The sequence below is a fragment of the Aquarana catesbeiana genome, linkage group LG12, assembly GCF_042186555.1.
Source record: "Aquarana catesbeiana isolate 2022-GZ linkage group LG12, ASM4218655v1, whole genome shotgun sequence".
Classification (NCBI taxonomy): Eukaryota; Metazoa; Chordata; class Amphibia; order Anura; family Ranidae; genus Aquarana; species Aquarana catesbeiana.
Genome location: NC_133335.1, coordinates 72,267,174 through 72,293,216, shown reverse-complemented (window position 1 = coordinate 72,293,216; position 26,043 = coordinate 72,267,174). Strand labels below are relative to the sequence as shown.

Genomic DNA, 26,043 nt, shown 5'->3' with positions numbered 1-26,043 from the left:
GAATTTTTCAGTTCGTTTTGGTTTCCACCAAAATTTTTGAGCACCAGCCCGCCACTGTAGGCATTGCTGGGCACAGTTGGCTGCATTTGCTGGGCACAGAGGCTGCATATGATGGGCACAGTTGGCTGCATATGATGGTCTCAGTTGGCTGCATTTGCTGGGCACAGTTGGCTGCATTTGCTGGGCACAGTTGGCTGCATTTGCTGGGCACAGTTGGCTGCATTTGCTGGGCACAGTGGCTGCATTTGCTGGGCATAGTTGGCTGCATTTGCTGGGCACAGTGGCTGCATATGATGGGCAGTTGGCTGCATAGGATGGGCACAGTGGCTGCATATTCAGGGCACAGTGGCTGCATATTCAGGGCACAGTGGCTGCATATTCAGGGCACAGTGGCTGCATATGACGGGCGCAGTGGCTGCATATTCAGGGCACAGTGGCTGCATATGATGGGCACAGTGGCTGCATTTGATGGCACAGTGGCTGCAATTGATGTTCTTGTTTCAGAATTTTTCAGTTCGTTTGGGTTTCCACCAAAATTTTTGAGCACCAGCCTGCCACTGTAGGCATTGCAGATTTGAAATTGGCAATAAGCAGAGTACACATTACTGTCCCTTTTATATGCTGCTTAATTTATTACAAAGAACTCCTTATTACTTTCTGTATGGACATATTGTGACCACTAGGTGGCAGCATCTGCATGTGTAGCCAGAGGTACATCTGGTTATTTCAAGGAGTTCTTCTACAAAACACATTGTATTAGGTATTTTTTTTTTTGTTATTTACAAGAGTGAGTACAGCAAATGTCTGATGTTATGTAAGGGTTCAAATTCGCTTGAACAATTCCCTGATAGGGAACATATCATTTGTGCCCTATTTTGAGATAAATCTGTTCAATGGATTATTGCGCACACAATTTTTACAATTGTTGAAGGACCAATCAACATACATACAGTACACAAAAAACGAGAAAACCCTGGAAATCTTTAGCTGGACAGTTAATAAGATTGAGGACTATTTGAAAACGCATTTATTTTTCTAGAGACTAATGGTGCATTTTTTAGGTTGCGTGCTAAACCACATAGGTATGTTTTTACATGGAGGCATAAAATATAAATATAATAAAAACCCCCTTTTTTTTTTTTTTTTTTATTTAAAAAAGCAAATTTTTTCCTCAGTTTAGGCCGATATGTATTCTTCTACATATTTTTGGTAAAACAAATCGCAATAAGTGTATATTTAATAGGTTTGCGCAAAAGTTATAGCTTCTACAAAATAGGGGATAGATTTATGACATTTGTATTATTATTTTTTTTACTAGTAATGGCGGTGATCTGCGATTTTTATCGAGACTGCCACATTATGGCGGACACATTGGACACTTTTGACACTTTTTTGGGATGATTGACAATTATACAGCGATCGGTGCTATAAACATGCACTGATTACTATATCACTTGATATGGTCCACAGGATCACCGCCCCTTCCTATGTGCCAAATGCTGCGCTCACAGACCTAAACCCCACTGACAGCTGCCGCTTAAAAATTCAAACAGTGCAAAAATAATAAATGATTCACTATAACTTGCCCTTACCTCAAGTGAAATCAAATAGCAGCGCTAAAATTAAATAATAACAAAAAGAATATATATATGTGTATATATTAATAAAACTAAAATGTGACAAACTATTAAGTATCACTCACTTAAGAGCAGAATATATTCTAGTGTTATCAAAAGCCATACAGCCATACTGATTACTGTATAAATGTCGCTGGCAGGGAAAGGGGTTAACACTAGGGGGTGATCAAGGGGTTAACTGTGTTCCCTAGGTGTGTGTTCTAACTGTGGAGGATGGGAGTGACTATAGGAGCTGAGAGATCATGGTTCCCAGCTTGTAGGAACTCACGATCTGTCTCTCCTCTCCTCACAGAACAGGGATTTTTGTGTTTACACACACGTCCCTGTTTTGCCTCTCGTGCCGCGTGCCTGCTATCCCGCTTAAAGGGACTGACGAATAGCTACAGCTGGTTGGCAAGCGGTTAAAAAAATATATATATATTGTCTGATCCCCTGCAGATTGTGTAAGTTGGCCCACTTACAAAGAAATGAAGAGTCTATAATTTCTATTATAGGTGTATTTTTAATGTTGGAGACAGAATATCAACCAAGAGTCCAGAAAAAACACACAATACAAATTTTATAAATGGAGTTGCAGTTCAGTGAGTAAAATAAGTACAGTAATACCTCGGATTACAAGTAACACGGTTAACGAGCGTTTCGCAATTTTTTAAATGCTGACTTGGTTTGCGAGTGTTGTCTCACAAAACGAGCAGGATTCAAGCCTCTGCGGTGTGCATTACCGCATTTGGTCAGAGGTGCGGGGGCGCTGGTGACACTCGGAGCCGTTCAAAGCCATTCGGATGCACTCGGAAATACTCAGAAATACTCTGTTCCCGAGTGTTTCCGAGCGCATCCGAGCTGTCTCTGAGTATTTCCGAGTCTCTTCGGCGCCCCCCCACCTCTGGCCACATGCGGTACTGCATACAATAGAAGTCAATGTGGAGCGAATTATCTTTGCTTCCATTGACTTCTATTGGGAAATTTGCTTTGATATGCGAGTGCTTTGGATTACAAGCATTCTGCTGGAACAGTGCCGATACGATACCGATATTTCAGCCATGATAGCCAATATTGGCTGATATTCTGTACATTTAAAAAAAAAATTTACACTTTTTTTTTCACCGTTATTGCTGTCACAAGGAATGTAAACATCCCTTGTGACAGTAATAGGCAGTGACAGGTACTCTTTATTTAGGGATCTAGGGGTATATAAGACCGCAAACCCCTCCACTGCCCTTGAAAGTATCCAAACGTCAAGATCAGAGGTTTTGAATACTTTTTATTTTTTAAAACTGGCGCTTTAAGATGCCAGTATTCCGGGAAGCTATATCATGACATCGCTTCCTGCTTACTAGATCCAAATGAAGCATCGGCTATGTTTGGGTCTTCGGCCAGTCGGCAGACATGCCAGATGGTTGCTCAGGCTTCCCGGTGAGACGGGAGAGCCCGGGCGAGCGGCGGGAGGGGGGGGTGTTCCCTCCTGCTGCTTGTAATAACAGCCGAGCGGCTGTGCATCGGTTGTTATTACAATAAAGCCGACCATCCACTCTAAAGAACGGTACCAGGGTGATGCATGCAGGTGCATGCTTCACCCCGGTAAAACCTCTTGAAGCAATATTGGTAATATCAGGTACGTTTGTGCCCAATACTCCAAAAAAAAGTGAATTTTGGCCGCCGATAATTGGCAACACCGATAATTGGTCGATCCCTACTCCTAACGACAACTCGTTATCTGTATAAAAGACACATGTCCATAGAATCTCTCACCTTCATGGGCAAGACCAAAGAGCTGTCAAAGGACATCAGGGACAAGATTGTAGACCTGCACAAGGCTGGAATGGTCTACAAAACCATCAGCAAGAAGCTTGGTGAGAAGGAGACAACTGTTGGAGCGAATATATTCACAAATGGAAGAAATACAAAATAACCATCAATCACCAAGCATCAAGTCATGTTTTGCTTGGGGATCAAATACTTATTTTACTCTCTGAACTGAAACTTCATTTATAACATTTGTATCATGTGTTTTTTCTGGATTTTTGGTTGATATTCTGTCTCTATCATTTAAATTACACCTATGATAAAAATGATAGACCCTTTGTTTCTTTGTAAGTGGGCAAACATACACAATCTGCAGGGGATCAAATAATTATTTTTCCCCATTGTGTGTGTGTGTATGTGTATATGTGTATATTGCTAAAAAAACACCTGAAGGACTCCAAGATGGTGAGAAATAAGATTCTTTGGTCTGATGAGACCAAGATAAAACTTTTTGGCCTTAATTCTAAGCGGTATGTGTGGAAAAAAACAGGCACTGCTCATCACTTGTCCAATACAGTCCCAACAGTGAAGCATGGTGGTGGCAGCATCATGCTGTGAGGGTGTTTTTCAGCTGCAGGGACAGGACGACTGGTTGCAATTGAGGGAAAGATGAATGCAGCCAAGTACAGGGATATCCTGGACGAAAACCTTCCCCAGAGTGCTCAGGACCTCAGACTGGGCCGAAGGTTTACCTTCCAACAAGACAATGACCCTAAGCACACAGCTAAAATAACAAAGGAGTGGCTTCACAACAACTCCGTGTCTGTTCTTGAATGGCCCAGCCAGAGCCCTGACTTAAACCCAATTGAGCATCTCTGGAGAGACCTAAAAATGGCTGTCCACCAACGTTTACCATCCAACCTGACAGACCTGGAGAGGATCTGCAAGGAGGAATGGCAGAGGATCCCCAAATCCAGGTGTGAAAAACTTGTTGCATCTTTCCCAAAAAGACTCATGTCTGTATTAGATCAAAAGGGTGCTTCTACTAAATACCGAGCAAAGGGTCTGAATACTTAGGACCATGTGATATTTCAGTTTTTCTTTTTTAATAAATCTGCAAAAATGTCAACAATTCTGTGTTTTTCTGTCAATATGGGGTGCTGTGTGTATATTAATGAGGGAAAAAATGAACTTAAATGATTTTAGCAAATGGCTGCAATATAACAAAGAGTGAAAAATTTAAGGGGGTCTGAATACTTTCCGTCCCCACTGTGTATGTGTGTGTGTATATCTCTCTCTCTCTCTCTCTCTCTCTCTATATATAGATATATATAGATATATATATATCTATATATATCTATATATATATATATATAATGTGTGTGTGTGTGTGTGTATGTATATATATATATATATATATATATATATATATATATATATATATATATATATATATATATATATATATATAAAATCTCAAAAGTTTTATAACATCCCCATTTATCCAGTTTTTTTTTTTTTTATATTAAATAGTTCAAGTCCCGTGAATGACTAATTAAGCCTAGAAAGTCTATGCTAACAATTCCTACAGGTGCTCTGTCTGCATAAAAGCAGTGTTGAAACAGACTGTGCTACTATACCCTCTTAAGCAATATTTGGACAGTATTGTACTGCAGGAAGTAGTATATTGCTCTCAAAATGGTGAGAAAAAGACAATTAACAAAGGAAGACTAATATAACCCTTAAAAGTGTAGGCCTTTTCTTTAGCGAAATTGCAAAGAAAGCCAGGGTGTCCGTGAGTACAGTTGCACATTTTTTTTTACATAGATTTTTTTATAAGTTTACAAGGTAATTAAAAAACAAACAATTAAGTTCCCCTAAAACGATTAGGGGATGTCAGACACAGGTACTTAAAATGCAACAGGTCATGGAGTCACAAAATAAGTGGTATGTGGTCAATGAGAATATCTGCTTTACGGTTTTAAGTGGTGCTTATATGTTTAAAAATCTATTTTTTTTAAATAGCTATGGTTTGCATTGTTCTTTGCTTTGCAACTAATGAATGAGATGAGTAATACCTGAGCAGCACAATTAGTGATGGGTATAAGAATAATTCTATTCCTGTTTTTATGACATGCAATGTAGTTATTGTCAGAAACATGAGCAGCAACATTTATATATCACTAGGATTTGACATATTTTGTAATTGCTGGTGCAGAGATATATGAAAGTGTTTAGCATGTAAATCTGATCTTCAGGTTGATCTAAAAGGTGCAAATGAATGCAGTTCCGTTATAATTAAATGTATTTTTTTTTAAATGCAATCAGTGGAAGTACCTGAATTTGACTTGGTATCAACCTCTTGTTTTCCCCTATACAGCAGAGCTTAAGAGCATTCTGATAGGAGGAGAGAGTAGAGTGACAAAGAGAGGAGCTAATCAGTCTTCTGCTTCTCCTTATAATGTCCAGGCACAGACTGGGCTAGGAACAAAACTTAGTAGGCCTTGTTCACACTGGCAGCGCATTGACGTCTACTGTGTAAAGCGATTCATTGCAGTTGATTCAGAAGCAGTTGAGCAGCAGTTTGCAGGTATTCAAGAGGTGATACTGCCACCTCCTAAATGCCTGTTGTTTTTTTTTCTTTCAATCCCAAGAGGGATTTTGCATTGCAATACTATGCCATATCAAGTGGTTGGCGTGCAGATATGACGTGGTCCTATTTACTTTAAAGAGCACATTTGGCAAGCAGCGTGACCAAACGTGATAATATGCCCGAGTTAGATTTTACATACCATGAAGCGAAACATTGTGGCTCAGGCAAGATTTACAGACCTGAGCGACCACCCATGTTATTCTGCAGGTTGGCAGTTGACATATGTCCATTAAAAATATAAACGTTGCGTCCCCAGGACTCTAAACCCACAGTGGACTCGGAGAGAAAAAACTTTTTATAAACGTTCTAATTTACTCCAACTGGGAAACAAATTCCTAATATTCCCCAAAGGCAATCCGATCGACCTTCTTCAATGTTATTTCTTATTACCAGTAGAGATTTATACATTAAGATTTATTTCATATTTATTTTATGGAAAGTTCTTCAGCCCTATTTTCTTAAACAGTCTACATCAGGGTTGCACAATCTCTTGAGGAGCGAGGACCAGTTTAGCGACTTCATAACTAGGTACAGGCCACAATGAGCGGAGCGGGCAGATGACCGGTCCGTGTCCACTCTGTATATGCAGAGCAGACACACACAGCCCGCTCTACTCTATGGGCCCTCTGATCTGTTCCGCCCAGAAAAAAAAGGTCACGAATCCTCTTCTGGTTTTCTAATTGGATTGGAGATAGGCGGGTGTAAACGGACACGAGTCCGTTTACACTGCCGCTCTATAGCAGTGAATGGAGGATCCGACTGGGTCCGCCTGAAAAACGGAAAGGTGGACCTGATCGGACTGATCGTGTGAAAGGGGCCTAAGGCTGCTTTCACATTGATGCACTGCAGTTTTCCTGCACCTCAAATGACCTCAATCTTCACTTCTTCCTCAGGATTCCCACATGTATCGTCGGCTGCTGCTGTGCCCCAGGCGGCTATGGCTGGTGGCTGCTGTTTTTCCCTCAGTTGGGTATGGCTGGTGGCTGCTGCTGGCTGTCCTCCAGGGCTGGTACTGCTGGTGGGTACTGCTGGCGGGTAATGCCTGCTGGTACTGCTGGCTGGTACTGCTGGTGGGTATTGATGGCTGGTTCCTGACCCACCATCCCCGAGCATCAGTGTGATAGGTGCCGGCGCTAGAGGAAGCATGCGGCTGCAGTAGAGAGCAGAGCCGGTGCTTCCTGTATCGCTCCTGTCACAGGTGAAGTATATTTGGTATCACTCCACCTGTGACAGGAGTTGGCGCTATACAGGAAGCATCGGTTCTGCATCCTCTAGCGCCGGCTCCATTCTTCACACTGATACTCGGGGATGGCGGGTCGGGAACCCGCGATCTAGGCTTGCCGACCCGCCATCCCAGAGCAGGAGGTGGTGGGCCACATGTGGCCCACGGGCCAGCGGTTGGGCACCCCTGGTCCACAGCTCTTATTGGAAGGAAAACTTTTCTGTAAGTTTAACCACTTCCATACCACGCGAATTCCAGCACTCCTCTCCTACATTTAAAAATCATAATTTTTTTTGCTAGAAAATTGCTCAGAGCCCCCAAACATTATAAATATATATTTTTTAGCAGAGACCCTAGGGTAAAAAACAGCGGCCATTGCAACTTTTTATATTTACATGGTATTGGCACAGCAATTTTTTAAACGCAATTTTTTGACAAAAAAAAACATTTTCATGAATTAAAAAAAACAAAAAACAGTTAAGTTAGCCCAATTTTTTACAGGTTACATGTTCAGAGTTACAGAGGAGGTCTTGGGCTAGAATTATTGCTCTCGCTCTAACGTTCACGGTGATACCTGACATGTGTGGTTTGAACGTCATTTACATATGCTGGAGCAACTTACATATTTGTTTGCAAGCAGGCGGGGATTATGGCGCTTTAATTAATTTTCTATTGTTTATTTTATTAAAAAAATATATTTTTACACTTTCCCTTTAAAAAAAAAATGTGATCACTATTACTCCTATTGCAAGGAATGTAAACATCTCTTGTAATAGAAATAATGCATAATCTATAAGACCCCACATCTCTCCTCCAGGCAGGAAAGGCTGAGATTAAAGAAAAAAAAAAAAGAATGATCTCAGGCTTTCCTACCGAGTCCCCGACATTGTGAAAAGTGTGTCACCGGTGCAAAAGAAGAGTCCCCAACATTGTTTACCTCCATCGGCGAAGACATTACGTCATAGCGTTGCGACGGGCCTCCGATAGTCATAGAGATTGCCGGGACCATCTGTACCTCGGACTTCTATATGACTTTCTTCTGACACCAGGGGATTCCTTCTCCGGTTTGCCGATTGCACGGGTAAGCCGGGAGAAGCCCCGGAGGGCGGCAGGAGGGGGGGCGTCCCCTCCCGCCACCTGTAAGAATGATCAAGCGGCTGAATAGCCACTATGATTGTTATTATGGTGTAGGGAATCTCCGACTGAAAAAAATGCAGGTATCATTCAGATATCACCACTGAAAGCCGAGGACGTCATATGTCGTTTGGCGGTATGGAAGTGGTTAAGAAAAAGTCTAGTCAAATACTAACGAAGTTTAAACATGATCCCACCCCCATTCTAAGCCCTATACTAACTACCCTACACTTACCTATTCTGAGAGCGCTCCCATCCAGTCACATGATCTCCCCAGCAGTGGCTTCAGTGTAGAAGGACAGGTGACAATGGATGAGTCCTAAGAGGGCCAATTAGAGCTGCAGAGCTGGAGGTGTGCCTCTGTGTGTCTGTGTAAATCCAGGAAGTGAACAGGCAGCAGCTTCAGCTGCCCACAGTTAAAATGGATGCAGCCAGACTCAGTGGAGGGAGATTTCTGCAGCTTATTTGGCAAGTACAGAATCACAGCATACATAAACAAATATGCAAAGTGATTGGAGGGAAGCTTCAGAATGGCAAAGATGTTTTTATTACAAAATTATGTGAGCAGACTGCAGTTCCTCTTTAAGTCATCAGGTGACAGGGTTTTTCATGTTCAGTTTTGGAATGAATTGACTTTCCCATAAGAGAGCCACATTCTCTGTTAGAAATTCATTCATTTGAGAAAAAAATCCATTCTGCTTCTTTGTATTTACTCCTCCTTGCAGTCCAAAACATACAGTATCTCACAAAAGTGAGTACACCCCTCACATTTTTGCAAATATTTTATTATATCTTTTCATGTGACAAGAAATGTATTACACTTTGCTGCAATGTAAAGTAGTGAGTGTACAGCTTGTAAAACAGTGTAAATTTGCTGTCACCTCAAAATAACTCAACACACAGCCATTAATGTCTAAACCACTGGCAACAAATGTGAGTATACCCCTAAGTGAAAATGTCCAAATTGGGCCCAAAGTGTCAATATTTTGTGTGGCCACCATTATTTTCCAGCACTGCCTTAACCCTCTTGGGCATGGAGTTCACCAGAGCTTCACAGGTTGCCACTGGAGTCCTCTTCCACTCCTCCATGACGACATCACAGAGCTGGTGGATGTTAGAGACCTTGCACTCCTCCACCTTCCATTTGAGGATGCCCCACAGATGATCAATAGGGTTTAGGTCTGGAGACATGCTTGGCCAGTCCATCACCTTTACCCTCAGCTTCTTTAGCAAAGCAGTGGTCGTCTTGGAGGTGTGTTTGGGGTCGTTCTCATGTTGGAATACTGCCCTGCAGCCCAGTCTCCGAAGGGAGAGGATCATGCTCTGCTTCAGTATGTCACAGTACACGTTGGCATTCTATGTTCCCTCAATGAACTGTAGCTCCCCAGTGCCGGCAGCACTCATACAGCCCCAGACCATGACACTCCCACCACCATACTTGACTGTAGGCAAGACACACTTGTCTTTGTACTCCTCACCTGGTTGCTGCCACACACGCTTGACACCATCTGAACCACATAAGTTTATCTTGGTCTCATCAGACCACAGGACATGGTTCCAGTAAAACACATACGTCGGGACTATAAACAGGGCAGTGGCCAATAGCTTTCATCTCTTTATTTATTCTGAGCATGCGTGGCACTTTGTGCGTTGGCTTTGTGTACACACGATCGGAATTACCGACAACGGATTTTGTTGTCGGAAAGTTTTATATCCTGCTCTCAAACTTTGTGTGTCGGAAAATCCGATGGAAAATGTGTGATGGAGCCTACACACGGTCGGAATTTCCGACAACAAGGTCCTATCACACATTTTCCGTCGGAAAATCCTATTGTGTGTACAGGGCATAAGAGAGTGAGAGCGATAACACCAAATTTAACATTTACACCTGAGACCGTAACACTAATCAGTCACACAACACCGGGGAGGGAAAATGGGTAATTGGGCCCAATTTGGACATTTTCACTTAGGGGTGTACTCACCAACTCACGCAATTTTAGACATTAATGGCTGTGTGTTGAGTTATTTTGAGGGGACAGCTATTTTTCACTGTTATATAAGCTGTACATTAACTACTTTACATTGTAGCAAAGTGTCATTTTTTTCAGAAAATGTGAGGGGTGTACTCACTTTTGTAAGTTTGACCTCACTAACCTATTAAGAATCAAAGTTCTACTAGTGTATGGCCAGTTTTAGTTCCTAGCACTCATTACAGATAAAGATGTGGAGAAATAATTAGCATGCTGTAAGCCACATTGAATCTGCAGAATGTGTTTTCGGGTGGGGCGATGACACCTTTGACTGCACCCCAGCTTTTCTGCACAATGACTGCCCTTCCAGGGAAAATTACCAGCCCATTGGAGTTTGGAGTGACTAAGTTTCAGGTAATACATTTTCTGGCACATATTTCAGCTTTAAAACATTTCCTTGTACTTTTAAGTGCCTTTAAGTGCTCCTCATCAATTTTTTCATCCATGTTGAGGAGCTGGGCCACAAATATTAAAATTAGGTCAAGACCACTTGATGTTCATGGTCACTGTTGAGGTTATATAAAAGAGCTAAAATTGACTTCACTGGTATGTATGCAGAAGTTCTGGTGCTTTTAGCTATGGATATTTAACACCGTATATTCATTTACTATGCAGCTGAAACACTTTTATCCCATTATAAACTAATGCAAGCCCCAGATGGCTAGAAGATACTACTTTCAGTGGGAATACGGACAGGAAGTTGGCTATATACAACAGATCTCTTGCATTTGGATTAGAGTTTAGTTCTGATAAGCTTTTTTTATATATTTTTTGGGATGTTGCTATATCTATAATTGATATTTTTACAGTGGGGAAAATTACTTTTTGATCCCCTGCAGATTTTGTGAGTTTGTCAACTTACAAAGAAATGAAGGGTGCATAAATTTTTATCATAGTTATAATTTAAATGATAGAGACAGAATATCAACCACATATCCAGAAAAAAACACATAAAACAAATGCTATAAATTAAGTTGCAGTTCAGTGAGTAAAATAAGTATTTGATCCCCAAGCAAAATATGACTTAGTACTTGGTGGAGAAACCCTTGTTGGCAAGTGCAGAGGTAAGACTTATAGTTGGTGACCAGGTTGCACACATCTCAGGAGGGAATTTAGTCCAATCTTTTTTAAAGATCTTCTAAATCCTTAAGGTTTTTTGAGCGGAAACTCGAAGTTTCAGCTCCCTCCATAAATTTTCTATAGGATTAAGGTCTGGAGACTGTTTAGGCCACTCCATGACCTTAATGTGCCATAAGGAGTGACACGTGCAGGTACAACCAAAAGGGATAATACAGTGGTGCACATGATACACCTAAAGCCAATGTATATAGATAAACCCTCTCTGTGTGTGCACTGAGGGGCACAGAATTCCTATAAAAAACTGATTTTGGGGGGGATAAAAGCAGACAAATCTGTTATTAAAAGCAGCACACATTACACTTGTTAGGCACAGGGATCCCATTACTTCCTGATTATATTTTATCAGCAATGCAAAAATAAAATAACCTTTTTTTTTTAGTAGAGTAGGGCTGGTTGCAGCCCTATGTAAATTGTTTTAAAATGTTTGTAAACCGCATAAGTTGTACAAAAAAAGAAGAAAAAAGACCTGCATCACATACTAGCACATTATAAAAAACTCACCTTGGAACAAACCCCTCCAGCGCTGTATTGTCACCGCTGAGATGGCTAACCTGTTCCCTGGCCTTTCTTCCAGGTTTGCGCGGTCCGGCTATGCGATTTGCCGGAACCGCAATGATGTCACTCCCGCGCACATGCTGTTCCATGCATGCCCTCCGTTTCAGCAGGAAGCTCTGAAGTTCCAGTGAGGTATGCCGGACCTTCAGAGCGCATGTGCCAGTGACATTGGCTGCATGCAGGGTGAATATCTCCTAAACAGTACCTACCTGCTCTGTATAGTGATTTTTAAACCGCCTCTTCTGGGGTCATCTGCCAGTGCTCTTGGCTCCTTCTCTTCTCTGTGTGCCCCCATAGCAAGCTGCATGCTATGGGGGCACACCTGCAGGCTCATTTCCGAGCTGGGCTGTGTACGTCTATTGACACATGCAGCGAGGCTCAGGCCCGCCCCCCCAACCCCCCTCCCCAGCTCACAAGATTTGATTGACAGCAGCCAGTGGCTCCTGGTGTTGCCTTTGAGTAGAGAGAGAGGAGACAGCCACTGCAGATGGGCACAGCGCTAGATCGAGTGAGCACTCAGGTAAGTATTTAGGGGGAAGAGAGGGCAATACAGACACTGGGACATTTTTTACCTTTAATGCAGGGGTTCTCATTAAGGTACAACATGTCCAGGCTTTAGGACCACTTTAATGTTGTGTTTTTGTATCTCTTTTTGTAAAAAAGAACAAGCTCAGTTACTCTTTCTTCAGCTGTTTGATCCAAAGGCTTTTATGTCTTTTTAATTATTATTAATTATTCTATCACAATTTAATTTTTAATTATTGGAGCACGTTGGACTCGATAGAGACTGTACTTTATTATATATATAATACTAGCATAATTGGTCAGCACTGTATATTTACTCACTATATATGTGGATGGGATGTTTTCTATCACAATTTAATTTTTCATTATTTTTCACTTTTTGATGGTATCATTCACTGTATGGTTTAATGAGATTTGTGCACGCCATTATTCGTGGTAATAGCTTTTACATAGGTTAATGTATGTAGGGGGTGGATGTAGATCATTCACCTTACTAGTTCACTAACATTCTCCATCAAACCCCCCCCCTCCTTAAGGGAGCGCCATTAACCCCCATTTTACTTTTTTACTACATCTTTTTAATGTTTAAAGCTGATCTCCAGGAATTAGCCAAAATGTACCCTTGCGGATGTGCTCAGTAAGTAGGGTGGGTTGAAGAGGACGTATTACCTTATGCCCACTTCAGTTGGTGTCTTCCTTTTCCTCCTTGAAGCTCTGGTCTGTGGGCGGTCTCTTGGCTTCATCACGTGCAGTGCGGCGCTATTAACCTTGCACTGAACCTGAAGAAGGCAGAAGTGTAGCCGTGTCCGGAGCACCTTAGAGAGAAGACGGCACAGGTCAAGAGAACCTTCCGGAGCTGAGAATAAGGTAAGTATGACTCCATATTCATTCACCCCCAGACCTAACAAGCCGTTAACCCTTGCATTTCCACAGCAAGCATAGATTTTGGCGAAAAACTGGAGTTATACTTTAAGCACTCTGGGTGCCTGCTTTTAGTACCTTTTTGCAATTTAGTAAAAACACAAATACCATTAAAAACAGGAGCATGCAGGTAGACCTCCTCAGTACCCTTAAGCAAAGTGTATGTAAAATCATCAGAATCCATTGAATTTCAAAAAGGATTATTTTTCATTGCTTTTTTAAAATAGATTTTTCCACTTACAGTGTGGTCTTAGCTTCTCCTAGCACAGCAGAATCTAAATGAATCTGAGGCCTAATGGAACATGCATTGATCTTGGTTAGTAGATCTAAATATAGGCCATATTGTAAATTCATCCAGTATCTCCCATCTCTGGGAGCTAAGCCTGTAAATCTAGGGTGACCAAAATCAGTTTGGATATCACTGATTAAATAAAAAAAAATTGAAAGGGCAAACTTCAGATTTGTTTTTGATGTTGGCCATGTTCAAGGAGGATATCCATTTCTGTTGCAATCTGAACATCTAATAGGAATTATTGGACACACATGTGCATCGATGAACATTCACGACCTATATGAAGTTAATGCTAGTTACATAGTTACATATATAGTTAGAGTGGGTGAGCGTGGAAAAAAGACATAAGTTCATCAAGTCCAACCTATGTGTGTGATTATATGTCAGTATTAAGTTGTATATCCTTGTATGTTGTGGACATTCATGTGCTTATCTAATAGTTTTTTGAAACTATCGATAGCACCCCCCCCCCTCTGAGACCACCGCCCGTGGAAGGGAATTGCACATCCTGGCCGCTCTTACAGTAAAGAACCCTCTACACAGTTCACGATTAAACCTCTTTTCTTCTAATTTTAATGAGTAGCCATGTGTCTTGGTAAACTCCCTTCCGCGAAAAAGTTTTATCCCTATTGTGGGGTCACCAGTACAGTATTTGTAAATTGAAATCATATCCCCTCTCAAGCGTCTCTTCTCTAGAGAGAATAAGTTCAGTGCTCGCAACCTTTCTTCATAACTAATATCCTCCAGGCCCTTTATTAGCTTTGTTGCCCTTCTTTGTACTCGCTCCATTTCCAGTACATCCTTCCTGAGGACTGGTGCCCAGAACTGGACAGCATACTCCAGGTGAGGCCGGACCAGAGTCTTGTAGAGTGGAAGAATTATCGCTTTATCCCTGGAGTTAATCCCTTTTTTAATGCATGTCAATATTCTGTTTGCTTTGTTAGCAGCAGCTTGGCATTGCATGCCATTGCTGAGCCTATCATCTACTTGGACCCCCAGGTCCTTTTCTACTAGGTCCCCCATTAATTTGTTCAGATGTTCTTGCAAGGTTTCCACATCCTGCAGAGAAGTCAATGCCCTGCTTAATTTAGTATTGTCCGCAAACACAGGGATTGAACTGTTTACCCCATTCTCCAGGTCGTTTGTGAATAAACTAAATAGGATTGGTCCCAGTACAGAACCCTGTGGGACCCTACTACCCACCTCTGACCATTCCGGGTAGTCCCCATTTATCATCACCCTCTGAACTCGCCCTTGTAGCCAGTTTTCTGTACTCACCCTATGGTCCATGCCGACGCACCTTATTTTGTACAGTAAACGTTTATGGGAAACGGTGTCAAATGCTTTTGCAAAATCCAGATACACCACATCTACGGGCCTTCCTTTATCTAGATGGCAGCTCACCTCCTCATAGAAGGTTAATAGATTGGTTTGGCAAGAATGATGCTTCATGAATCCATGCTGATTACTGCTAACGATACTGTTTTCATTACTAAAATCTTGTATATAGTCCCTTATCCCCTCAAAGAGCTTGCATACTATTGATGTTAGGCTAACTGGGATGTATTTTGGGCCCTTTTTAAATATTGGTGCTACATTGGCTCTTCTCCAATCCGGTGGTACCATTCCAGTCAGTAGACTGTCTCTAAAACTTAGGAACAATGGTCTGGCAATTACTTGACTGAGTTCCCTAAGTACCCTCGGGTGCAAGCCATCTGGTCCCAGTGATTTATTAATGTTAAGTTTCCGAAGTCTTATTCTAATTCTGTCCTCTGTTAGCCATGAGGGTGCTTCCTGTGACCTGTCATGAGGATAAGCACTGCAGTTTTGGTTACTGAAGCCCCCCAATTTCATTGTGAACACGAGAAGAATAAATTCAATGCCTTCGCCATCTTCCCATCCTTTGTAAGAAGATGTCCTTCCTCATTCTTTATGGGACCAATATGGTCTGTCCTCCCTTTTTTACTGTTTACATATTTAAAGAATTTCTTGGGATTTTTTTTGCTCTCCTCAGCTATGTATCTTTCTTGTTCTATCTTAGCCGCCCTAATTGCACCCTTACATACTTTTATATGCATTTTTGCATTGGAGTTAAGCCATCCAGGACTTTTTTTCGCTCTTTAAATTTATTACCCAATGGGATGCACTGGCTAATGCCCTTATTTAATATGCTCTTAAAGCAAACCCATCTCTCCTCCGTGTTCTTTGTTCCTAAGATTTTATCCCAATTTATTCCTTCTAGCAAGGTTCGTAGTTTAGGGAAGTTGGCTCTTTTGAAATTCAGTGTCTTTGTATTCCCCTTATGTTTCCCATTTGTGTGATTTATACTGAAGCCAACTGACCTGTGATTGATGTTTCCTAAATTACCCCATATTTCCACATCCGTGATCAGGTCTGTTTTGTTGGTAATCAGTAGATCTAGTAATGCTTTATTTCTAGTTGGTGCATCTACCATCTGACCCATGAAATTTGTCCTGCAAGACATTTAGGAACTGGAGAGCCTGAGGAATGCGTGGTTCTCTCCGCCCAGTCTATGTCTGACTAATTAAAATCCCCCATTATGATGACACTTCCCATCCTTGCTGCTAATCCAGATTGTGATCATAGGTCCGTCTCCTCTCCCCCGTTTAGGTTAGGGGGCCTATAGCATACTCCCAGTATTATTTTCCCCTTAGCTTCATCCCTTTTGGAGCTAAACTCTATATAGAAAAAGGTGCAAATTAATGCAGCTCTGCATATAGTAATACATCACTGAATATATATACAGTGCTGTGAAAAAGTATTTGCCCCCTCCTGATTTTTGTGCATATTTGTCACAATTAAATGATTCAGATCATCAAACTAATTTTAATATTACCCAAAATGCAGTTTTTAAAGGAGGATTTCATTTAGTAAGGGAAAAACGTTATCCAAACTTCCTGGCCCTGTGTGAAAAAGTAATTGACCCCCCCCCCACTTGCAAAATCATGATGTGATTAACCAAATTTTTTGGAAAGCTGCGTTAGCTTTCACTTGCCACACCCAGGGCTGATTACTGCCAGACCTGTTGGATTAAGAAATCACATAAATAGAAGCTGACTAACAAAGTGAAGCACGCTAAGGGTCGGTTCACACTGAGGCAGCACGACTTGCAGCACGACTGCCTCAGGCGACCCAGGACATGACTCAGCGGCGACTTGCAAAAAGACTTCTGTATAGAAGTCAATGCAAGTCGCCCCCAAAGTAGTACAGGAACCTTTTTCTAAGTCGGAGTGACTTGCGCCGCTCCGATTAGAACAGTTCCATTGTACAGAAAGGGGTAGCTACTTGTCAGGGGACTAGGTCACCTGACGAGTCGTCCCAGTGTGAACCGAGGCTCGAAGATCTCAAAAAGCAACACATCATGCTGCGATCTAAAGAAATTCAAGAACAGATGAGAAATTAAGTAATTGACATGTATCAGTCTGGAAAGGGTTACAAAGCCATTTCTAAGGCTTTGGGACTCCAGCAAATCACGGTGAGAGCCATTATCCACAAATGGAAAAATCTTGCAAAAGTGATATGATTATAAAAGATATATCATATTATCATATATAATCATATTGTTTTTTCTTTGTGGGAACACTTTTTTATGTTTGGTGGCTTCTTTGATCTCTTTATTTATAATTGCTTCAGCTCACTTTGGTTTTGCGCATTAGTTCCCTCCTTCTGTTGCAACAGTGATAGACCTTCTTAGGAGTGGCCGGCCTACCAAAATTACTCCAAGAGCACAACGACATCTCATCCAGTAGGTCATAAAAGAACCCAGAACAACATCTAAAGAACCTCAGTTAAGGTCAGTGTTCATGATTCAACAATAAGAAAGAGACTGGGCAAAAATGGCATCCATGGGAGAGTTCCAAGGCGAAAGCCACTGCTGACCCAAAAAGAACACAAAGGCTTGTCTCACATTTGCCCAAAAAATCTTGATTATCCCCAAGAAATTTGGGCAAATATTCTGTGGACTGTTGAGACAAAAGTTAAACTTTTTGGAAGGTGTGTGTCCTGTTACATCTAGCGTAAAAAACACAGCATTTCATAAAAAGAACATCATATCAACAGTCAAACGTGTAGTGGTAGTGTGATGGTGTGATGGTCTGGGGATGCTTTGCAGCTATGGACCTGAATGACTTGCCATAATTGATGAAACCATGAATTCTGCGCTCTACCAGAAAATCCTGAAGGAGAATGTCTGACCATCAGTTCGTGACCTCAAGCTCAAGCGCACTTGGGTTATACAGCAGGACAATGATCCAAAACACACCAGCAAGTTCACCTCTGAATGGCTCAAAAAATACAAAATTAATGTTTTGGAGTGGCCTAGTCAAAGTTCAGACTTAAAGTAGATTGAGCAGCTGTGGCATGACCTTAAAAAGGCCAGTCATGCTCGAAAACCCTCCAATGTGATTGAATTAAACCAATTCTGCAAAGAATAGTGGGGTGAAAATCTTCTACAGCGATGTGAAAGACTCATTGCCAGTTATCACAAATGCTTGATTGCAGTTGTTGCTGCCAAGGGTGGCACAATCAGCTATTAGGTTTAGGCTTAGGGGGCAATTACTTTTTCACATAGGGCCAGCTTTTTTTCCTTAATAAATGAAATCGTCATTTAAAAACTGCATTTTGTATCTACTCGGGTTATCTGTGTGTAATATTAAAATTTGTTTGATCATCTAAATCATTTAAGTGTGACAAATGTGCAAAATTCAAACATCAGGAAGGGGTAAATCATTTTCACAGCACTTTATTTTAAAAGTAATCATTGCAAGTACCTGAATCTGAGCTGGTATCAGCTTATTGCAGTTCTGTCCACGGCAAAGCTGAGAATGTGAGAGTAAGAAGCAGTACAAGAAGCCACTCAGTTAATGTGCTGACAAGGAGCATGCTGATAGGGGCAGAGAGCAGAGTGACAGAGAGATGAGCCTATCACTGTTTCTGAGCTGTTTCTGCTGCTCTAACCAGCCACAGACTAGTGGTAGGCCCATGATGACCTGGGCTCAAAACAAGGGGGTCGAATGATGCCGGTGATCGTTCAACCCAATTAGACGAGGATGTCCTATGCCAGATAAGTACATATAGTGGTAGGTCCAGATTTAAATCAATCAATATTACAGTAAAAGCTGCTTTTTTTTCATGTTCTCTTTTAATAGGCTATTAATTTGCTTTGTTTTTAACTAAAGTTTAGCTTTAATAGTGTGCTATTGTTGATCTAAAACTATTCTTCTTATCTCTCCTTAAAGGCAATTTTCATGATCCCATCAAACCCTCCACCGACGCTACGGAAACCAGAGCTTTGGTCAAAGAATTTCATAGATTTTATTAACCAGTGTTTAGTTAAGAACCCTGAGCAAAGAGCCAGTGCGACCGAACTTCTACAGGTAAGAATGTTTGTAGTCTCATTATAAGAGAATAAGTTAGTTTGCTAGATGAGACCCTGCTTTGTAGTTAAGTCTTACTAATCACCTGTAGGAGTGATAACTCATGTAAGTGTAGTGAAAATGTTCAAAGAAGCTCTTTTAGAAGTTCCAGTTCTGAGGCTCATTGCATTTCTTCACAAAATCTGTCTTTATGTGCTTACTCACATAATAACCTTAGGTGTAAAACTAAATAGGATTGGTCCCAGTACAGAACCCTGTGAGACCCCACTACCCACCCCTGACCATTCCGGGTAGTCCCCATTTATCACCACCCTCTGAACTCGCCCTTGTAGCCAGTTTTCTGTACTCACCCTATGGTCCATGCCAACGCACCTTATTTTGTACAGTAAACGTTTATGGGAAACGGTGTCAAATGCTTTTGCAAAATCCAGATACACCACATCTACGGGCCTTCCTTTATCTAGATGGCAGCTCACCTCCTCATAGAAGGTTAATAGATTGGTTTGGCAAGAATGATGCTTCATGAATCCATGCTGATTACTGCTAACGATACTGTTTTCATTACTAAAATCTTGTATATAGTCCCTTATCCCCTCAAAGAGCTTGCATACTATTGATGTTAGGCTAACTGGGATGTATTTTGGGCCCTTTTTAAATATTGGTGCTACATTGGCTCTTCTCCAATCCGGTGGTACCATTCCAGTCAGCAGACTGTCTCTAAAAATTAGGAACAATGATCTGGCAATTACTTGACTGAGTTCCCTAAGTACCCTCGGGTGCAAGCCATCTGGTCCCAGTGATTTATTAATGTTAAGTTTCCTTCCGAAGTCTTATTCTAATTCTGTCCTCTGTTAACCATGGAGGTGCTTCCTGTGATGTGTCATGAGGATAAACACTGCAGTTTTGGTTACTGAAGCCCCCCCGATTCACTAGACCAGGGTTTTCCAAAATTTCCAAACAAAGGGCCAGTTTACTGTCCTTCACACTTTAGGCAGCCAAACTGTGGCCAGAGGCCACAGTGTCTGTGGATTCAATAATGTCTCAGGCTTGGTGGTCAGTGGGAGTAAAAAAAATGACATGCCACCTGTGGTCAATAGGAGGAGGAATAAGGTCCTATCATTGGTCTCAGTAGATGTCCCGTTGTTGGCATCAGTGGGAGTATTAGTGCCCCATCATTGATAGCAGAAAAGAAACACTCCTGTGCACAAGTGGATTACCAGACAGACTATATAATTTCACAGGCCTTGCTGCCCTCAAGGATAGGGGTATCCTAATAGTCAAAGGTATAAAAAGAAAAGAAGGGGCTCACCAGCCTTGTGTATTATCCTTTGGATATGTATTTATTAAAAGTAATAAAAAAGAAAACTACTCACAAACAACTGTAGAATTCTTATAAAATAGTCACCAAATAGCTGCATTCAGTCTGAGACGAACAATACTGTCCAAAGGTCACAGAGGAAATCACAGGGACCACTGCCAGCTGACACGTTTCAAAGGAAAACCCCTTCTTCCTTAGAGCTCAGCCGTGTGAGCACTGAGGAAGAAGGGGTTTTCCCTTCGAAACGCGTCAGCTGGCAGTGGTCCCTGTGATTTCCTCTGTGACCTTTGGACAGTATTGTTCGTCTCAGACTGAATGCTGCTATTTGGTGACTATTTTATAAGAATTCTACAGTTGTTTGTGAGTAGTTTTCTTTTTTATTACTTTTAATTACTTTTAATAAATACACATCCAAAGGATAATGCACAAGGCTGGTGCGCCCCTTCTTTTCTTTTTATATCTTTGCCCCATCATTGGTGTCTGTGGAAAAAATAGTGCGCCATGATTGATGTCAGTGGGAGAAATAGTGCCCCATGAATGATGTCAGTGGGAGGAATAGTGCCACATCATCATTGGTACCAGTGGGAGGAATAGTGCCCCATCATTGGTGTCAATTGGAGGAAAAATGCACCATTGTTGGTGTCAGTGGAAGGAGTGGTGCCTCATTGTTGATGTCAACATTAGGAATAGCACACTGTGGACCAGATAAAGAGAAACTAAGGCCCACATCTGGCGACCACTGGACTATACAATCTGATTGTACCTGTCCAATTTGCCCAAACTGTGTAATATGAGGACAAATGTAATGCCAGTGTTTTGTATGATGTAATGCATGCCTTTGTACTACATAGTTGTTGGTACATCCAAAGGAAATTGTATAGTGTATGATCAGCGCTGAACTCTCTACTCCTTTTAAGGGACTTATTCACCAAATGTGTGGTCATGAATTTTGTTGCAGTTTCGAACAAAGGCAAAATGTCTGCACCAACAAAGACTTTTCACACCAACTTGTTGCATGTGGATGTTGAATAAGCCCGGGTTCACACTACAATGGGCTGCGGATCGCACAGGAGCGCTGTGCGTCCCTGTTCCCCGTTTCAGGGAGGAATCAGGGCCGATTCTATGCCTGAATTCGGCCCTGAAACGGAGCCAAAAACGCACAGCATTTTTGTGCAGTGCGCTCCGCAGCCGCCCCGGAGATATGTGAACCGGCTCCATAGGGAGCCGGTCACATTCTCCTGCTATGCGAATTAGATGTGCGGAAATGCACATCTAATTTGCATAGGTGTGAACCCAGGCTCAAGGTCCTTCACGTTGTGTTCTATATTCATTGACTTCAATTTAGCCATTCGGGTTAGTTCATGTGGAGTCTTTAAAAAAAAAAAAGGCAGTACAACAGGTACTAACCTATCCCAATAACTTTACAAGTTCACATATTACTGATGTATGACAATATACAACAGTATAGTTCAGTGTTTCTTAACCTGGGTTGAGATGTGGCCAATAACAGCTGTAGAAAATAAAAAATGTGGTCCCTGTGATGCTGCGGGTTTGCCAAATCCCTGCAGTTTCACAGACAAACTATTCAATTCTAATAAATAATAATAATGATACATTTTATTTATAGGCGCCTTTCATAACACCCAAGGTCACCTTACAAAGATAGCAACAGAGCAACAAAAAAATGATAAGCAAAATAAATATACATTACATAACCATTAAATTACAAAAACAAAATCCGTGTCCTCTTGTATTCATTATCTCTGTTGTAATTTTTTGAGTTCACTGGGCTAAGTATAAGATGCTATTCAACTGCAAGTGAAATACGAGGGGCATTCAAATCAAACTGGGACTTTGGAGTTTATATAATACAAAGAACACATTTCAAAAAGTGGAAACTGCATTTATAGTGCCTTGAAAAAGTATTCATACCTCCTTGAAATTTTCCACATTTTGTCAGGTTACAACCAAGAACGTAAATGTATTTTATTGGGATTTTATGTGATAAACCAACACAAAGTGGCACATAATTGTGAAGTGGAAGAAGGTGCTCTGGTTAAATGAGACCAGAATTGAACTTTTTGACCTGAAAACAAAACGCTATGAGTGGCGGAAAACTAACCCTGCACATTACCCTGAACAGCCCATCCCCACCGTGAAACATGGTGGTGGCAGCATCATGTTGTAGGGATGCTTTTCTTCAGCGGGGACAGGGAAGCTGGTCAGAGTTAATGAGAAGAGGGATGGAGCCAAATGCAGGGCAATATTGGAAGAAAACCTGTTAGAGTCTGCAAAAGACTTGTGTCATGATCACTTAGTGCCCCTGTTCCTTATTCCAGCAACCGGGTGTTGGCTATTGCTTTTCCTCCCTGTCTGTGTTCACCTGTTAGATGATTAATCTGGTCAGTCACCTGATATAAGCAAACCAAACACTCTATCCCTTGCTTGTGATGGAGACCTGCATTGTTCTGATCAAGCCTCCCGTTTGCCTGCCCTGCTTTGCTGTTAGACTTCCCTGTGTATGACCCAGATCGAATATTGGACTACCCCTGAACTCAGCCTGCCTTATTACCTGGACCGTCTTAGAACCATACTGTCTATCTGCTAACTGCAAGTAATCTGTTGTTTGCTCAGTTCGCGTCTGCTCGGGTGTGCTGGCCAGACACTATAGCATTGTGTTTAAGTCCTGGGGGCAACCAAGTACTTGTAGGCCTGCTTGTCTTAGGGGAAAGGGGGCTGCTATAGGTGAAGTACACAGTAGCCAGCTATAGTGTCTGACCACCTGCATTTAGGTAGACGTGACGTTTGTGACAACTTGAGACTGGGGCGGAGGTTCACCTTCCAGCAGGACAACAACCCTAAACATACAGCGAGAGCTACAATGGAATCGTTTAGATCAAAGCATATTCATGTGTTAGAATGGCCCAGTCAAAGTCCAGACCTAAATTATTATTATTTTATTATTATTCAGGATTTATATAGCGCCAACAGTTTACGCAGCGCTTTACAATATAAAAGGGAGACAATACAGTTATAATATAATACAATACAATACAATAGGATTAAGAGGGCCCTGCTCAGAAGAGCTTACAATCTAATAGGGAAATCCAATTGAGAAACTGTGGCAAGACTTAAAAATTGCTGTTCACAGACGCTCTCCATCCAATTTGACAGAGCTTGAGCTATTTTTTCCAAAGAAGAATTTTCCAAAAAGGTGGTTCTACAAAGTATTGACTCAGGGAGGCTGAATACAAATGCACGCCACACTTTTCACATATTTATTTGTAAAAAAAAAAAATGAAAACCATTTCTCATTTTCCTTCCACTTCACAATTATGTGCCACTTTGTGTTGGTCTATCACATAAAATCCCAATAAAAATACATTTACGTTTTTGGTTGTTACATAACAAATTGTGGAAAATTTCAAGGGGTATGAATACTACTTCAAGGCACTGTATTTTTCGACCTGTTCCCCTGTCTACATTTCTCCCAGCGTTTAACCGCTTCAGCCCCGGAAGATTTTACCCCCTTCCTGACCAGAGCGTTTTTGTGATTCGGCACTGCGTCGTTTTAACTGACAATTGCGCGGTCATGCGACGTGGCTCCCAAACAAAATTGACGTCCTTTTTTTCCCACAAATAGAGCTTTCTTTTGGTGGTATTTGATCGCCTCTGTGATTTTTATTTTTTGCGCTATAAACAAAATAAGAGCGACAATTTTGAAAAAAACCCATTATTTTTTTTTTACATTTTGCTATAATAAATCACCCAAAAATATATAAAAAAACATTTTTTTTCCTCAGTTTAGGCCGATACATATTCTTCTACATATTTTTGGTAAAAAAAAATCGCAATAAGCGTTTATTGATTGGTTTGCGCAAAAGTTATAGCGTTTACTAAATAGAGGATAGTTTTATGGCATTTTTATTAATCATTTTTTTTTTACTAGTAATGGCGGCGATCAGTGACTTTTATTGTGACTGCGACGTTATGGCGGACATGTCGGACATTTTTGACACATTTTTGGGACCATTTTTATTTATACAGCGATCAGTGCGATTAAAAATGCACTGATTACTGTGTAAATGACACTGGCAGTGAAGGGGTTAACCACTAGGGGGCGGGGAGGGGTTAAGTATGTCCTAGGGGGAGTGATTACTAACTGTAGGGGGGATGGGCTAGCAGTGTCATTACTCTGATCACAGCTCCCGATGACAGGGAGCTGTGATCAGTGACACTTGTCACTAGGCAGAACGGGGAGATGCTGTTTACATCAGCATCTCCCCATTCGTCCTCTCCGTGAGGCGATCGCGGGTATGCCCGCGGCGATCGAGTCTGCGGGACCCGCGACCCGACTCACGGAGCTCCCGGCCGGCGCGCACGCAATGGCACGGCGGGGAATTCAAATGGACGTACCTGTAAGTCCATTTGCCCAGCCGTGCCATTCTGCCGACGTACATCGGCGTGCACCTGTTGGGAACCGGTTAACTAATCCCTGGAAAGTTTTGGCATTGAAAGATTTGTCAGTATACTTGAACCGTCCTAGGACAGCTTGCTTCACTTTGTCATCAGTGCTGAAATGCTGACTTCCAAGCAACTCTTCTAGGGCTCCAAACAAGTGTAAAATACTCGGAGCGAGGTCCGGGCTGTAAGGAGGCTGTGACAATACCTCCCAGCCCAGTTGCTATGATGTGCACATAGTGCGGTGAGCAGTGGGAGCTTGTGCATTCTCCTGGGCAAAACAGGACACCCTTAGTGATTAAACCAAGCTGGTTTTTCCACAGACATGTATGCACATCACTCAGAACACAACATTAATATTGACGGTTGATAGTAGCACCACAGGGAAAAAAAATCCACATAAATAACACCACGTTTGTCCCAGAAAACATTTGCCATCACTTTACCTGCTGACGCAATTGTTCAAAGATGTTTTGGTTGTGGTGAGTCCACATGCTTCCACTGCTTTGATGCTCGTTTTGACTCCAGAGTGAAATGATGTGCCCAGGTTTCGTCACATCCTGGCTTTCCCCGTCAAAACTGTACTGTGCTTGAAGTCTTCTGTAGATATCCGCAGGTTTTATGCCTTCATTCTTAAGAAACATCATACCACACGCTGTTCCATGCACACCCTAACACTGTTGTCTGCATGTTGATTAATGTTCTCTGGACTGACCCGCGACATGTGCAATGCCTATCAGTGATGGGATACACTTGCCACTTACTACTGTATGTAGTACCACCACGCTAGCTGCCCTCTTTATACCTGTAAAATTAAAAGTCCCGGTTTGACTTGAACGCCCCTCATACTAAAAACTACAAAAAAAAAACTACTAAAAGGGGTTAACCTAAAGAGTTTAATTCAACATTTTTTATTCCAAAATTTGCTGCAAGCCAAATTGCTGAAATAAATATGTATTTATACTTGCCATTAGGGATGTTTGGATCCTAGTCCGAACTTACCTGGGTGAGCCTGC

General features: G+C 41.7%; 1 protein-coding gene across 1 annotated transcript in view; it reads left to right on the top strand.

Moving 5' to 3' along the window:
• STK4 (serine/threonine kinase 4) overlaps positions 1-26,043 on the top strand; it is a 163,195-nt gene that overhangs the window by 81,817 nt on the left and 55,335 nt on the right. Inside the window, exon 7 of the mRNA XM_073608038.1 lies at positions 19,111-19,248. Coding sequence (XP_073464139.1) covers positions 19,111-19,248 — 138 coding nt within the window. The remainder of the gene's footprint in view (positions 1-19,110; positions 19,249-26,043) is intronic.